Here is a 17,058-nt window from a genome sequence, read left to right on the forward strand (position 1 = left end):
GATTCTCAGCATGGAAAGCATCTTTTATTCTAATACATCTATTTTTCAAGAATAATTTATGGTTTTTCCTCTGTTTTTGCTTAATTTCTCTAAGTGTTACAACTCTCCCCAGCATGTGTTACACCCACCTCAGAAGCGGGGTATGTTGTAAAAAAGGAACACCATGTATTTGACATTAAAACACAAGGTCTGTCATATTTGCGCAGGGTCTTAAATATATGTAATTTGTAGTAAACAAATGTGGGTATTTTAGTTAAAAGTTTGAGAATGAGTTAAAAAAATTTGTGAGTTACAGATGCTGAAGCAAAAAGTGTTACAACCACACCTTTGACTACACAGAATGGCTTATTTAGTTAATCTTATCTATTTTTATTTTAACTTGTATTTGTATTTCTTATGTATCTTTGTGTTTATCTGTAAAAATAGACAGTGGCTAAATCTGGCATTTATTGAGACATTAACTTGAGGCGTGAATGCACTTTTGCTATGCCAGTATTAAACAGTGGTGAAAATGATTTAGAATACTGAGACAGTTTAAAAATGCGGAGAAGATCAGAAAACATTTTAGGATCCAGGATGCTTTTCTGCCCGGTGCCTGCATGAGCGCTATATCGCTTTAACGGGACGGTCGGGCGGTGACGTTGGGACGGGGGAGCTGCAGAGCGGGCTGCCGCAGCTGGACCGACTCCCGACCGGGACCAGAACGACACTGTCCTGCAGACTGTTAGTGACTGTCGATCTGAGAGACTGTTTCGATTTTCATGCCACTATGAGAGATTACGCGGCTACTCCGAGCAATGGAGGCGCCTGCATACCGTGTTGCCAAGTTTGCGTGTTCGCCTTTACCGCATTTCTCATCGTTGCAGAGAGGACGGCGCGTGAGTCCTACCTGGGACACACACACACACACACACACGCACACACAGAGATGCAAACTCACGCATACACAGATTACACAGTCCGCTGTGACACTTGGGGTGTGTTGGTCGGTTGGGATGGTGTACCTGAGCCCAATCCTGTTTCTGTTTGATTTGATTTAGTTATGTGAGTGCGCGTGCGAGATGTGCCTTTTTTTGTTAGCACAATATGCAGTGTAATGTAGATGTAGAGCGCGTGAGAGCCACAGTGACCGTAGGAGATATACTTATTCAAGATGAGGGTTTGGTTTGATTTAATATCTGCAAAGTTGTCCATTATTGTCTTATTTAAAAGGCGTTTATCACTTGTCTTGTCATAAATAATAGACTTGCACCACAGTCTGCAGTCAGTGCGCCTCTTTCCTGTTCTAAACCATCCATGCTATGTAAACCTGCTTACCCCAAGGCTGCTGATTCATGGCAGAATTTTTCTTGTTGTAAACTCTTAAAACATCTCAGACCCGTGTTGTCATATTTCAGCGCTCTTTTTTGGAGGTGCATGAATGGACGAGGTGATGGGCGTATACCCCAGGATGGGGCCTAGTCAGCCCGCCTGTCTGGCAGCTACAGAAGCTTCAAATTACATGTATGGAAGGAGGCAGAGCTACAGAGGGAGTGATGTAGGGAGTAGAGAAGCAGAGGCATCAGCAGCTGGTGTCAATAATGTGAAGTGCTGTACAGAGGTCATTGAAAACTGTGTGGACACTCACAAACATGCTAAAATGGGTTTGTTTTGGCAGTCATCCACTAATAAAAGGCTACATTACTTCCTGTATAAACATTGCTATTATAAACACTACAGTTGAAGCATTATCACACAAAATACCGTTGTCGTGGCATTTATATCTAAAGCTGAAGATTGTTTTTAAAGGCTACACACACTGCAACAATATGGTGCATAAATTAACCACCGTAATCATAGAATTGTGTGAGCTGGTGGGATTTTTCTAAGTATTGAGATTACTTACAAAGCCTCCAAGCAAAAGACGTAACTTTAGATTTGACAATGCTTAAATCCAAATGAAGTTAGTGATCGTTAATATGGATTATGTATAAGAATGGCTACATAATGGCTTTATATGCTTTAACATGGGAAATGCTTTCCTGGGAAAAGCAAGTCATATTTTGATACTCATACAGATGTTAGGAAAACAGGGCCAGAAGTGAGAAATATTTACTGGCATTTTACTTGATTGCACCAAAGAGCGTTGTTTACATTTACAATTGACTAAAGTAGACCTCAAGTTGTTTCTGCTAATGACAAATTAGTGATGTCCTCTTCAAAAAGGAGAAATCATACTAAATGCTGTGTTTAAACTCAAGAGCGGGCGTCTGTCTTAAATATAATGTTTGATCTGCCGAAAGATTTTCGCTGTTTGCTCTAAAATGTTGGGTGGTTTAATCTGTGACTATGCTACATATTTTGTAAGGAACCAACAGGATTTCTGTGTAAAATACTAATTACTTGAGTAACTCTTGCTGTGAGAAATGAAAGTAAGAGAAGTTAAAAAGTGCATAGGTTCAATGTGCAATTTATTTCTTCGAGAGATGGCGTTCTGTTATGTTTATCATCTGTATTTACTTTTAATGATTTAATGATTCAGGAACATTTTTTTTATTCAGTCAAGTTGTAAAACAATCTAATCATGTGTTTCTGTGTGTTTTCTGTCTTTCCCCAGTGATCTACTGCTTTGTGTACTATCTATGGGTGGGGCACAACTACTGCTATGCCCATCTGGCTGGCTTCACTGCCCTGCTCCTGCTGCCAGGTGACACCTACAACGACAAACAGATCAATAGACAGATGGAGCAAATAGGGAAACATATCAACCATACCACACTTCAATTTAGGGGCACATGAAAGTATTAAGCAATTAAGCATGAAATTATTGCCAGTGGAAATTTTAGTCCAGCAGTGAATGAACTGCTGAATTTGCTGTTGGACTAAATAGCTTTTTTCATTAAAGGAAAAAAAATCAATTCAAAACTTGTTAAAAACGTATTATTTTATCATTTAATTACATTTTTTGTACAGTAGTGAGGTCTGGGTCACTTATAAAAAAAAATGTTCACAATGGGATAAACACTCAGCTGAAATGATGTGTGTACGATATACAAAAAATGGGTGTGGTGTATGATTTCGTCCTGCAGTTTACAGAAACATTACAAACAGGTGCAGAGCTGAATTAGGCTGCTTTCCTTCATTTCCTAACATTTTGAATGTATCTAGTAAATAATGCCTCGAACTGAAACATTGCAGCCTCAATACCTGTCACTACAAAGCCCAGAAAAGCTAAAGTACCAGAAAGTATTTTCATCGCGCAGTTTGCTAACACACACACTTCCAGAGCAGATCGGGAACAGGCGGACAGAAGAACTGTCAGAATTTGACCAGATTATTATGACACTACAAAAACAACGCTAAAAAACAAAGGCAAGTACGATGCAGTGCAATCAGGCCTTAAGATGACAGTACTTCACCTGAGCAAAGTAACTGACCACCAACACAGAACAACATTAATAACAACAAATATGCATTAACTCCAATTAACCATGCAGACAGTGCAGCTAAACTGTGGGCACTGAGCTACCTTTTCAAACAAGATGTGACATTGTTTAAAAAAAACACCTGCATGAAAAATATTTAAGAAATTTAACTTCGTATGCCCACGCTGAAAAACTACCCATTCTGTTAGCTCAAACAAAGAAGAGCTGTATTTTACCGGGACAGTTTACATGTGCCTGACACAGTTAGAGAGACAATGAAAAGCCCAATCAAACATGTATGCACAGCCCTGTTTGACCTGATTTTTTCAAGATAATTGATATTATTTGTTTTCTTTTGTGTATTATAATTGCACATTATCAGTAATGTTTTATCTTCTCTCTCCTTTTTTTTTTGTAAATGGACACTCTTTTACTTTGTTGACTCACTAAGACTTTGGCAAAACTACAATGAAAATCCGATCTGTCTTTTGATTTAAATGTTTTCCATGCTATTTTTCTCAGGTTGGGGTCCTCAGTGGCTCAGTTATCTGTGGTACCTGTCCGATGGACAAATCCGCAGGAAGTCTCTCCGGTGGACACACATACTGCACCTGGGCATCTTCAAAAGGTGGGTTGATTTTATGCAGCCGTGTAAATATGTGTGAGATGATGGAGCATACAGGCAGGGTCAGAAATGCTTTCATCTATAATGTTAATTCTCACTGGCTGCAGTAGAGACTAGGGTTAGTGTTCCAAAACTGTTCTTGATTAATGATATATTCTGATGATCATAACTTTAAAGATCCCTCCCTGTCTGCCTCTTCATTCGTCATCATGTTGGGCCCTCACAGGCTATTGGAGTGTATGCAGCTGCCAGATGAGGATGTGTATGGTGAGATCATGCAGCAGGCTGATGTCTCTGCGTTACGACTGTTTGAGGCCTTAGTTGTCACCCTCCCTCAGACGTTGCTTCAGACCTACGTGCTCATCTGTACTGATATAGGACTCAAATCTCCTGGTGAGCAGAATATATATAAGCACTGTTTAAGTATACTTAAACAGTCCAGAATAGAACGGTTCATTTTGCGTGTGTGGCGAATAAACTATGGGATGCATGCAGTATGGAAAAACAACAGATATTTATCAAACATTTTCTAATAGAGAATAATCTTCTAAACAAAACTTCTAACATTTTGAATTGATACTTTTATTTATCAAACAACTCTGTGAAAATGTCTGCTTGTCTCATTCTTCTGTGTGCTCGACAAATGTTTGTGTGATATTATGAGGCTGAAGCACTGGTCAGTGGGTGTCTGCTGGCTAATATGGTCAAATAAAGTAGCCTGTGCACTAAAAACTATTCTTCAAAGTTTTTTATTTATTTCATTTTGGGGATTTTTTTGATTAGTCATAAAATCGATAATTGCAGCTCTGCGCATGTTATCTGTGCAGATGGCCATGGGACCCATGTTCCTCTACTTCATAGCACTCCATAATGCCGTGTACTGTAGCGCCTAAGGAGGAGAGTTCAGAGGAGGTCATAAGAAAGTGAGAAATTAATGTGAACTAGTTCATTTGGGACTGTGAACTCCAACTGGTGAGGATCACATGGTAAACTTTGAACGTAACTAGTTTAGTTTTAATCTATGTGAACTGACCATTGAACTAGTTCCTGTGAAGGTTGAACTTGCACAACACTGTTAGGCGATCAACAGTTGCCCTGGAGAGGCAGGTTAAGGTTTTATATGGTCTATTAACAGAAAGGTGTTGCTTATAGTGGCAAAGCTGTTGGAAATAAGCCCCAACTCTGCAGAGCACATGTCACATGACACTGCAATACGGCTGTTTTAGTTTAGTATCTGTTCGACAACTAACTGCAAAATATAACCATTAGCTGATAGACAGTGTGCTTTATAGCATGCTTTAGAAGTTGATGAATGCTAAAATTAGTTATATTTGTCAGGTTGCCCAAAAGGGGTCCCAAAAGATATCAATGTGAAAATATCCCGAATTTTATTTTCAGTACCAAAGTGGCCAAAAAATATCTTTTTTTTTGCACTGTAATGTTTCTTTGCTGTGCAGTATATATAGTTTATAACATTCCAGTGTTTCACTCACAAAGTTGTCTTCTCACCAATTGCCCCCATCATTCTTCCTCTCTTCCCTCCAGCCTCTGTGTGTTTTGTGGTATGCTTATTATCTCTGGCCTGGGCCTTGGTCCTCTATGCCAGAGCCTGTTCACTCATCAGACCAGGACACTTACAAATGACCCCGGCTGCAATTCTCTGCCGACTGCTGTGGAGGGTGAGCATTATTAAACAACCAATGTGCACAACACACACCCCCAAACCTAAAAAATATCAGTGTCATGAGTCCCATATCAGTATATCTATGTGACGGGTATGTTGCCTCTGTCTGCAGGTCAGTATGTTGGGATCTAGGTTTGCCATCCTCATGCTCTTCACACGTATTTTCAAACAGTGGGTCCTCGGAGTCATTGGTAAGTCTGGATACAAAGGCCTCACCTCAAAGCTCATATTTGTTTGTTATATGACACTGTCTGTTGAGTAAAGATGTGAGTGTAAGAGTTTCCCCACTGATAAAAAAAAAATGGTCCACCTTCTCTACCATGAGCACTTTTAACTCTCAATCAGTGTGTTTATGCTCTGTATGTGTCAGGGGTTGAATTTTGTTTCAGAAATGTGTGTTTGTGTCTCAGGTGTGCACTGGCTAGGTGCAACTTTCTGGATGGTGTCTCAGCAGACTGACATCATACGTTCAACTAGTCGATGGAGACTCTTCAACCTCATTCTGGGAGCCATTCACATCTTTCTCTTCCTCAATGTGAAGTACGGTCCATCCAGATACCGCATGGCCGGGTTCTACCTGGTATGTTTGTGTCTGTGATCACAACAGCTATCCATCCATTCATTTTCTATACCTGCTTAATCCAGTTCAGGGTGGCAGGTTTTCCAGTACATTTAAGAACCCCTTACCTAAAGTCTGCTCTGATTGGTCAGCTGACCTGACAAAAATGGTGGAATGTAAGACAGCTGCTTATTTTGTGACTGAAGGCAAAAAATAGAATAGAAGGTATATGTAGGTAGTAGGACGTAAAATAAGTTAATTCCTTCAGTTCAGTCAGTAACATACAAGGTAACGAGGCTGGAAAACTAGCTACATGAAACATGGACAGTCGGGCAAGACGACTGAAACCATGGAATATGTATACACTCAAGGTGAGTAATGAGGACAACACATGTGTGGCAGGAACAGAGCAGATGTTATCATCTAAACACGAAACAGGTGAGGAGGAAACACAAGAAGCAAAAGTAACAAAATAGAACAGGACGTGAACTAAAAACTGACAGTTTCAGAATTAAATTTGAAAAAACTGGAACCATGACAGCAATTTTGTGAAAGGCTTCTCCTCATGAATCATCATTATTTTCCTGTGTTTCTGCTCATTCTTCCAGGCCATGTTTTTAGAAAACGCATTTCTTCTTCTGGCCTCCTCCTGGTTGTTTACTATGGTGTCCTGGGACACTGTGGGCATCCCAGCTGCAGTGTTTTGCAGCTTTCTCATTGGTGAGGCATGCGGCCATTTAAGAACGCTCACATTCTCCATTTGTTCATGTCTTGGTTTGTAAAAAGGGAATTTTCTAAATGTGACTAACCTTACTAATTTCCCCCTTTGAGGTAATTTTTTCTCAAGTCTTTATTGTTTCTCTTGTCACTCTGCAGGAGTAATTGCATTGGTGCTGTACTATCGTTTCCTCCATCCTAAGTCTTTTGAGATCTTCCAGAGTATTCGTCACAGGGGGATGAGTGGAGCCTGTATGGAGCATGGATCAACACTCTCATTGGAGGAGAAAGTCTCACGCTCTTTCCATCGCCATGCAACATTGTCTGGTCTGTTTTGTAATCAGTGATAATTTGATTTATTTACACTATCTATATAGCTTTCTCTATTATTTCATATTTATAACAAAGGACTGTGGATATTTTGATCAGGAGGTGGGACCCTCATGGACCTTCCTATCCAATGGGAAGGCTGGAAACATCACCACTGGTTGCTGATCCGCTTAGCTCTTAAAACAGGGGATGTTTCTAGGATCTGGTCCGTGTATGGTGAGGGGGGACTGGCTGGACTGATGGGTCTGTCTGAAGAGGTTCACTCCCCTGATCTTCATCATGTCCCTCAGGTTTGCTGTCCCTTTGTGCTCTCAAGTGTTTTTTTCTTTTTTTTTTTTTAAGCTGTGAACTATATTAGTGTTTGTGTTGGTGGGGAGATGAAATGTTTGCCATTCTATGCAGGCATGACATCTTTTTATGTAAAGGGGTATATCAGTCTTATATGTGTTGTGATTTGTCAGCTCCCCCCTGTTCAGCCAAGAGCTCCTCAAATCTCACAACCAGCTCCACAACCTGCTCCTAAGGCAGCTCCACCACTGGAGACCCAGGCACCACAGGTAAGATATTTGAGTTTTCCGCTGACATTTTTAAAGTGGGAAATAAAGATTCTCAAAGGTAGCACATAAGTTCATGGTTTAAACGGATATTCTATTCTTTATGTTGGGTTGTTTGAAATACTTATGAGCAGTCAGTCTTACCTGCCCCAGACAGCAGTCAGATCACTTTCAGTTTGATATGTTCTGAGGGTGGAGCTATGATGAGAGCTACTCAGGACATGAACGCCTGATAAGTCAAAAACCTCAAACCTCAACAATTTAATTTTATGCTGCAACACTTTAGCAGTTTCCTATTTAAAGAACGTCCACGTTGCTGTGCATCATTTCAACAGTAAAAAGAGTAGAAAGCTTGGAACATTAAAAGCACCAGCTAAAGTAATGCCCAGTGGCAAGCTATCCAACAAGTCTGACACAACTCTTGTTGGAGTGAGCTTGATAAGCGACAGGATGCAACTTGGATGTTTTTCAGCTCAGAAAATACTGACAAAGTAAATAATTGTCTGATGCAAAAGAGACGCATTGTGAAAGATCACAATATATACTGTTAACTCGAACTGAAATCACATTTTTGAGATTTACGTTCTTTTAGATGGCTTAAATTCCCCCCTCTGGTGGCCCATCCTAATAAGCTGCCAGTTTACCTCCCGCATCAGAATTTCTTCTTAATTTTCCAAACTGAGAGTCCTCAGACCGCTATATACTGTAGGTAAAGAAACGTTGTAGTATAAGTATAAACACAGGCTTTGATTGACCAAAGACAAATAAACAAAAAATGAAAAGTTATTTGTAATAACAGAGTGCTATTACTACAATTGTGTAAAAGAATAAATCAGTACAGTAGTGTAAGATTATATTCTATTTATGTAAACAGAGATCCAATGGGACAGGATGAGCAAATGTGACAACTTAGAATAAATATCAGTAGGCTCAGCCACCAGGTTTGCTTCTACGAAGTTATTTCTAAGCATGCTGCTCTCATGCTGCTGTCTAATACTTAGATTAATATTCTTTCTAATACCCTGCCTTGTGTCCAGGTGAAAGAGGTGGTTCAGCCACCAAAGCCAGCTCAAACCACCGTCGTGGCCCGACCGGTGAGAAAGACTCCTCCCACGACCATCCAGGATATGAGAAGGTTTCCAGAAATCATCCCAGTTCAGGAAGTCATTCTAGAAGAGACGGCGGAGGAAGAATCCAGTGGACAGCCATCAGATGAAAAAGGTTAGATGCCTCATAGAAACTGAACAATGCTGACAGTGTGCGCACATACACACATTCATACAGTCAATACATAAATGTAAAGTACTAGTCTTGTACTGTGTTTGATCTACTTTTATCCCAACAAAATGCTCCTTGGTTCAATTGTGGATGATGGTCTGACTTTCATGCTGTAACAATGATTGTGTTCAGCAAGTTGTACATTCGAAATGAGAGCCTCACAGCATCTTCTCCTCCTATCTGTTTATGGATAAGGTTTGAAGAATATTTCAGTAAAAAACTGGATGTGATTTGCCACTGTACCCCTCCAAAATAGCTACTGTATGTTTTGAAATCTTGAAAGACAACTATCTATTTGGACACTTGAGAGAAACAGAGAAAGGATGCATACACAACCCTTTTGAAAGTTAAGGTGACACTGAAAGAGCTGTTTTGGAGTGAAATGCCTTAAACTGTGTTTAAGATTAAAATGAAAATGAAGCCCCTTACAAAAAGAACAGCCTGCCTACAGTTAAACATAGTAGAGGTTTTATCCTGCTGCAGAGCTTCTTTACTGCTTCTCTGCGCTGGAGCCACTGAATATATCAGAGGAAAGACTACATTAGAAGATTAAACAATATTTTTTAGAGGGAAGTGTGTTCTGCAGTTTTAGACAACTACTTTGAGGTGAAGGTTTTGTCTGTCAGCAGGAAACCAAAAAAAAAAAAGACTGACTGATAAGGAAAAGATGTGCTGTTTTAACCTGTCCAGTAATGAGTCCTGGAATAAACCCCATTTGGAGTCAACATGTCTCTGCAAAAAGAGCTCCGGCAAACTTAAAAAAGTGTTTGATTGGAAAGAAATGGAAAAGTAGCAGGAACTACTAGCAAACAGATGCAAGACGTTTCCGGATGGCTGAAAGAAAGGTTTAGAAATATCTATTCTGGCCAAGGATTCTCTAACCTAATCTCTAATCTCTAACGTATTTGTTCTGCAGTGACATTAATGCAGTAGCACATTCGGCACACTGTGTACACACTTCTTGCACAAACTTTGCTAATCCTTTAACCTTTTTCGATTAACTTTTCCATGTTTTAGTTGTCAGTCATAAAAAAAAGCATATCTTTTCACTATTTCACTATTTAGGTGATGAGGAGTTTCAGAGTGCAGTTTATGGTTCACCATCTTATTCATCTCCTCAACAAGCTGGAAGTCTCCGTCACATTGACAGCAATCCTGCATCTCTGACAGAGGCCTCGTCCTCTGTGGGTTCTCTGGATATCAAAACCCCTGGCTGGTCACCTGAGCGACGCTCCCCTCTCCTGATTAGTTCCCCGGAGAGAAAATCAGCGATCCCTGGAGAATCCAGCACTACTCTGTATTTCAGTGCAGATGCTCAGTCACCCTCCAGTGGGAGCTATCTTGGATGGGGCTCAGAGTTGTCGCCCATCTCCATCTATCGAAGTCCCTACCGCATCAGAGAGGCCCGTTTTGTCGCATCTACCCCACGATTGGAGCCTCGAGGTGGGGCTGAAAGTCCTGGCCCAGCCCCTGTTGTTGTCATCCCTGCCACTCCTGGCACAACACCGGGCACGACTCCAGGTGGGACACCTGGGGCCTCCACTCCCGCTGCTTCAACTGGAGCTTCCACTCCTGTAGGATCGACACCTGCAGCCTCATCTCCTGCAGCCTCATCTCCTGCAGCCTCATCTCCTGCAGCCTCAACTCCTGCAGCCTCAACTCCTGGTGCTACTACACCTGGTACTCCAATCATTCCGCTCACTCCAGTCATCTCCCATGCTCGCAAACAGATGGTTCAGTTTGTGGACAGTAGAGAGAGGGCGGTGTAAGGAAGAGTGAAGTATAGGGAAGGAGTCTTTTCCCCTTTATCTGTTCAGGATTTACATCAATTAATGCATTAACTAACTTTTGGAAATCTATGTGAAAAGTGAACAGGTATTTTCATTTAATTGTAGCAGATACAGGTATTATAATTTTTGGGTAACTTTAAATGGATAAGATATCAAAAAAGGGAACTCTAAATAGCTGGCAACTGAAACATCTTTAGGGACCACTGGTTTTGCTAACACACGTTTAGTTGTGTTGGTTGACTGTCGTTTGGGATTCCTGCACGAACATCTGTCAGCTGGTTGAAACATGCAGACAGGAGATTTTGCCAGTGTTAGCTTCCTTGTGTGTGCTTGTAACAAAAAGAAAGAAAAATGTAATTGTTTCTTATGCAAATAATCAGAATCGGCATCAACAAACACTGATTTACATGGTGACTGTCCACTTCAAACTGGGGAGGAGTGCTGAGGGGTTTGAAATTTACTTATCAAAGATTTTGATCAGAGGAAAACAGTAACAGAAGACCAAATACAGTTTAGTCATCATGCAGCTGAGATTACTTCCAGTAAGCATTTAGAGGAAAATGATTAAAAACAATGTTGTTTTATTGCATTGTAGCAAGGCTTGAGATAAAAAAAACTACAAAGTATAAATAGGATATTAACCACTGAAGTGCTAGTTATTAATAATAATAATTATAATAATAATAACAACCCAATAATCAGACCATTACTAAATAACCAGTTCACCCATTATTTATCATGTAGGTATCTGGTAGGTTGGCTTGGATGGATCTTGAGAAAAGCAGGTGATGCTTCCAATCAGCAGACAAGAAATCCACAACACCCTCATTCTGGTGGAGCTGCTTAAAACCGGGTAGAATTAAAGCTTGCCTGGGAATATATGTTTAAGCTTATCAGTTTCAAAGATGCAGCATATTTGTGAACAATTATATGAGGCATATAAATGTATACTAGTTCAAATCCAAATACGCACTCATAAAGTTGTTGATGTTAGGTTTGGAGCTGATCGTCTTCTTTCATTTTTAAAGAAACCTTTTAGATTATGTTTTGTTGAACACCTAAACATTTTTTCATGAACCTCCTCGGTCATCCAAACAGCCCCTACGTTTATAGTGCAGTAAACTTTATAGTGCTGTTCACACTAATCACTGATATACACAAAAATATATAAAACATAAAATACTTTAGTTTGAAGCATTCGTCCTTGTTTTGCTGTCATTCTCAGAATGGGTAATGAAAATTATTCACACTATATATGTTTGTCTTTAACAGTAACGGCATGTTACAACACAGAAGGCACAGCTTAGTTTAATTGTTGCACACCTGAATGGTTGTGGCTTGATATTTAACAAAATACAATACACACATGTGTTAATTTATTAAAGGGTAATTAAGCAATATAGAATATTAAAGGCCAATTTATTTTCATTATGTGTATTTTATCTTATTTGTCTAATATCTATTTTAAATTTTTTGGCCTGGTTATGTCTCCTAATTATCATTATTAGCACTGTGGGTAGCACTGTCACCTCACAGAAGAAGGTTCCTGGTTCAAAACCCAGCCTCTCTTCTACCTGGGTTCTGCCTGGGTACCCTGTCTTCCTCCCACCATCCAAAAACATGTAGGTTAATTGGTGATTCTTCTCTTGGAGTGAGTGTCAGAGTGCATGATTGTCTCTTTGGCCATGTGATGGACTGCCGACCCGTCTCGGGTGTACCCCACCTCTCATCCAGTGGCAGCTGGGATAGACTCCAGCCCCTCTATGACCGGATCTGAACTGGATAGAAAATGGATGGATACCCCAAAACCAAAATAGTTTTCTGAACTTTTAAAAGTTTAGAAAGTCCTGTTGTAATTTTTATCCCAACATATCGACTAACAAGGACAAGAAGAAGCGCCTCATTTCAAAGGCACAGAAAAGTACAACAACCCAGCAGTTTATGCACATTATTAAAGATTTTTTGACCTTGTCTATTACGGAGAATAAGTCACGTTTATTAGTACCTCTGACAGTCCTGTGTTGCTGCTCTTTTTAAAGGATGAAAGAAGGGATTAGTATGACTGAGGATCAGATATCTCATGATAGAGAAGATGATCATTTGTTCATCTTGTGTGCTGCAGTGAGACTTGAACTAGCTCACTGCATTGATGGTTTCATACCAAACTAACAGTCAACATAAAAAGTGCTTTGAATTTTCACATTTTATTTGATATCTTGCTTCAGTACTTTCATATTTATTGATAAGATGCATTTGGCCTTCGGTTGTGTACTCTGAGAGCGTGTTTGTTATGCACTTGTGACATTACAGCCCTGGACATGGCCCTCAAACCTTGTTACCTGAGAAACAATGACAAGCACTGGAACTAATTTGTAATTAGATGAGCATTTATTGAAATGTGGAAATCTGATTTTAATGTTCAACCACAGCATAAAACTATAAAAGCCCATGAATCACAAATTCACAACCTGCAACGTATATTTACTCAAGTATAGTTAGTTGCAACTCCTACCTCAATAAAACTGATGTTCCATATGACAAAATATATTATAAGAAGAATAATCATTTTTGGGGACATGTTCTTTCTCCGTGTACGACTGAACACACAGTTGAGTATTTGTTTAACATTAAAACTAATTTAGATTATGTTGCCAGCAGAAGAAAAAATAGATTAGGTGCAGATGTTCAGAGTCTACATGAGGGCAGAAATGATGAGTTATCATGCAGTTGTGATATAAATACTATTCTGCAATTGTAATAATAGAATTAGGTATTTTGACTTCCGTAGTAATTAACCTGTTTCTACTATTATTTACTTTTTTAACTATTACTAAACTGTATTATTTACTTTTCTGTTTCCTAACCAAGTAATACCTGTAAAGTTGTAACTGTAAGGTCTGTGTGATGAGCAGGTAAACATGTTGCTCATGTTTGAAGGTGATATAAAAAATGAATCTGGTTATAAATCACAATTTATAGTAGAAATGCTTCATTAAACGTTGTCAAAATGATGTCTGTGTACTGCAGCCTCAATGCATGTGACTCATTCATACAGGCAGCCAAAGTTGAAATTGCTGTCACAGAGTGACAGCACTTACTTTAACCGCACATGCACATTATTGTACTTTACACATATGCTAGAATGTATGTGTATGCAGCAGCAATAAATCAGCTAATGAAATGTTTATCAGTGCACTGTTGAAATAATTGTATGCACACGCTTAAGTCTCCAGCTATGCCTTTGCTTGATCATTATGAGTGAGCGCTTTGCCTTGTAGAAAGACAGCTTCAGCTTCATTAACATCCATCTCCTCGTCTCTTCAAGGCTTTCCACAGCACCACTGTGGTTGGTAGACGTGACAATTGTGCTATTGATGTGAACAAAATAAAGCCATTTTCATCACTGAAGCACAGAGTCTGGTGTATTTCCCTCTTTACTGACAGGGACATTAAACTATTGCTTTACAAGTTTAATAATCATTTGATAAACATTTATACAGTGATTATGTTTACATACAGCAATATTCCCTTGTTAACCCTATTAAGAGCTTAATATGAACAAGACACTTCCACGTAAACAACATTTTCTGATCACAATATACCCCTTAATGTGGAGTTTGACAATCTTAGTCACATTTTGTTGCCAAACATATTCATGTCTGTGAAACATTTGTTCAAAATATCACAGAAACATCACAACAGCTCCCTCTTCAGGCATGTCTTCACTCCTCTTTTCAAAGCTGCTGGCTGAACCTCTCTTTTCTTTGGGGATTGAATGGTGATTATGATTTTGAGATCAGTGTATGTGTATATTTGAACACGAATTGTACTTAAAAGCCATAAAGCATGTTTGTACTGTATGAGAGAATATACAGTACCTATCCTGATAGCTCACACTACCACACACCAGTGTAATACTTGACTGGCAGTTTTATTTTGATATACTTTTTAAGTCATTTACAGTTTGACCAAGAACAGCTGGTGCTGATCACTCCATTAAGCATATTCTTGTAGTGAGTCATGCACTGAGATGGCCCAGATAGCTAAAACACCACATTTCAGAAAAAAACACTAAAGAAGATGAGCAGCTCGCAGGTTGTTGAAAGTCATATTAGTATCCCTCCATCAAATCAATATTTGACTTTTGACTTTGTTTGTAGTGGCCAACATTAAGAACTGTTGCATACGTAGGTAAAAATGTACTGATGATACAAAGTTTGTTTTTGAAAAGGGGGCATCTGTGTAATGTATCAAAAAACAAATGAGCACCCAGAATTTTCAACTTTTGGCTGGAAAATATCCAAGAAAATTTCAACAAGATGTCAGTTTTTCTAGCCTCTTCAGGCTCCCAAAATGATGCTCTCAGAAAAAGTAAATTTTTCATAATATGTCCCCTTTTATTGTGTTTTCTCATAATTTACACCACCATTTTATGATGCTTGCCCCAGGCTTCAGCAAAGTTTTTAACACGATGCTTGTGCATTCGGGGTGACAGAGAAACCGAGTAATGTTCTATGTTTTAAAGAACATGGATCTAATGAAGACTTTTCAGTTGGTGTAAATATTGCAGTGGTGTAGTGGAATCACAATGGCGGTGTACTTCAGTAACCTGACTTTGCTGTAAACAATACTATCTGTGTGTTCCTCTATAATAGTCTAATAAGATTATGTGGAAAGTGGTGAGCGATAAGTGCGATTTTGGCTGTAATATTTGGTTGTTTTTTAAAGGAACTGCTTTTATGCAGTTTGAGTAAAGTTGGTGTGCTGTGCTTACAGTATTATTTCAGTCTCATCATTCTAAAAGTCAGATGACAGACTGATAAAGAGGAAGAGAAAACAGCAAAAAAATCAGCATGTTCTCTGTGGTTGCTGATCTACATCATAGCACAGCAAGAAATCCGAAAGAGTCATTAGTTACAAATCACAAGACAATAGACAAAGGGAAATAAAATGATGTACGGGTCACAGTTAAAGTAAAAAAGAGCCAAAAAAGATACTCTAAAGAGACTTCAACTCATGAACAAACTGCAAAGATAGCACGAGATGAATAGAATCATTTTGATGGAATAACTAAATCAATATCTGTTGTTAAACTTTATGCTTGAATTATTTTAAGTTAACTTATCATGTGAATAGAAAATAACCTGCAGATTGGTGTCTTTATTTTTGAAAATTGAGAAGAAACAGCAGATTTTGGCTAATTTTTCATAACTAAAAAATTTATAAATGCTTTAATCACATTTTTTTCCACTTTGGACTTGCTTTGGAATGCATAGTCTCATAATCAGGCCATGACTGCTGCAGTCAGAATGTGGTATTTTATGTTTTAGTTGATCAAATTAAAGCAGGGACAATGTGCAATAATGATCATGTACACTTTGGTCCATCCTGAAAAGGTTCCAGATTTTGTCATACAGACAAATTTTCTCCTGCATTCCCGAGCAAGCTGAAATAGTAATAAAAACATTTAAGGGTAAAACATAAAAAGACGTGCACAAAGACAAAACCACAAAAAACCATAAATAGTAAAAAAAAAAATAAAAACAGCATAAAAATGTCACCTTTAAAAGACATGTAAAGCATGTAAGGCAGTTGGTTAAAAAAAAAAACAGCATTATGCTTTTTATACTATGCATGCATCTACTATGCATCTACGATTATACATAACTTTTAGAATAATTCTTATCACATGAGATGAAGAATGGTAAACATGAACATCTGGAGAAACACCCCATGCTTAACTCCCTTAGTTAAGAATGTCCAGATATATAGATATACATATATATTTTAGCCTGACTATTGAGCCCACCGAGGCTCACCAAATAGGGGAAGGTTTTACCCTACATAAGGGGGGAAGCACCCCCAGTGAGGGAGAGATGACACAGACTTTTTGGCTTTGAGGATCTCTCCAGATTTGATGCATCATTCTGTAATTCTGATATGGATCTAATTGACAATAAAATACCTCTGTGTTCGACCAAGTCTGTGTCAGCAGAGTTCTTCCTGCATCATCTACACACAGGCTGTTTGAAGGCGACCATCCCTTGTACACCACATTCTACTGACACTTTCACTGATTTGGTCACTTTACCATAGTAAAGTGATCACAACAAGGAT

At 39.0% G+C, this 17,058-nt stretch overlaps 1 protein-coding gene across 1 annotated transcript; it reads left to right on the forward strand.

Moving 5' to 3' along the window:
- The first annotated feature begins 642 nt into the window (after positions 1–642).
- xkr5b (XK related 5b) lies at positions 643–14,345 on the forward strand. The gene is made up of 13 exons (XM_072380356.1): positions 643–878; positions 2,597–2,686; positions 3,927–4,032; positions 4,256–4,422; positions 5,575–5,708; positions 5,826–5,904; positions 6,124–6,293; positions 6,881–6,992; positions 7,149–7,316; positions 7,419–7,609; positions 7,781–7,876; positions 8,911–9,094; positions 10,217–14,345. Exons 1-13 carry the CDS (start codon positions 770–772, stop codon positions 10,918–10,920), a joined length of 2,310 nt encoding a protein of 769 aa, XP_072236457.1. The 5' UTR covers positions 643–769; the 3' UTR covers positions 10,921–14,345.
- Positions 14,346–17,058: the final 2,713 nt, after the last annotated feature.

Source organism: Leuresthes tenuis, unplaced genomic scaffold, assembly GCF_036924035.1.
Source record: "Leuresthes tenuis unplaced genomic scaffold, fLeuTen1.0.hap1 SCAF_2, whole genome shotgun sequence".
Classification (NCBI taxonomy): Eukaryota; Metazoa; Chordata; class Actinopteri; order Atheriniformes; family Atherinopsidae; genus Leuresthes; species Leuresthes tenuis.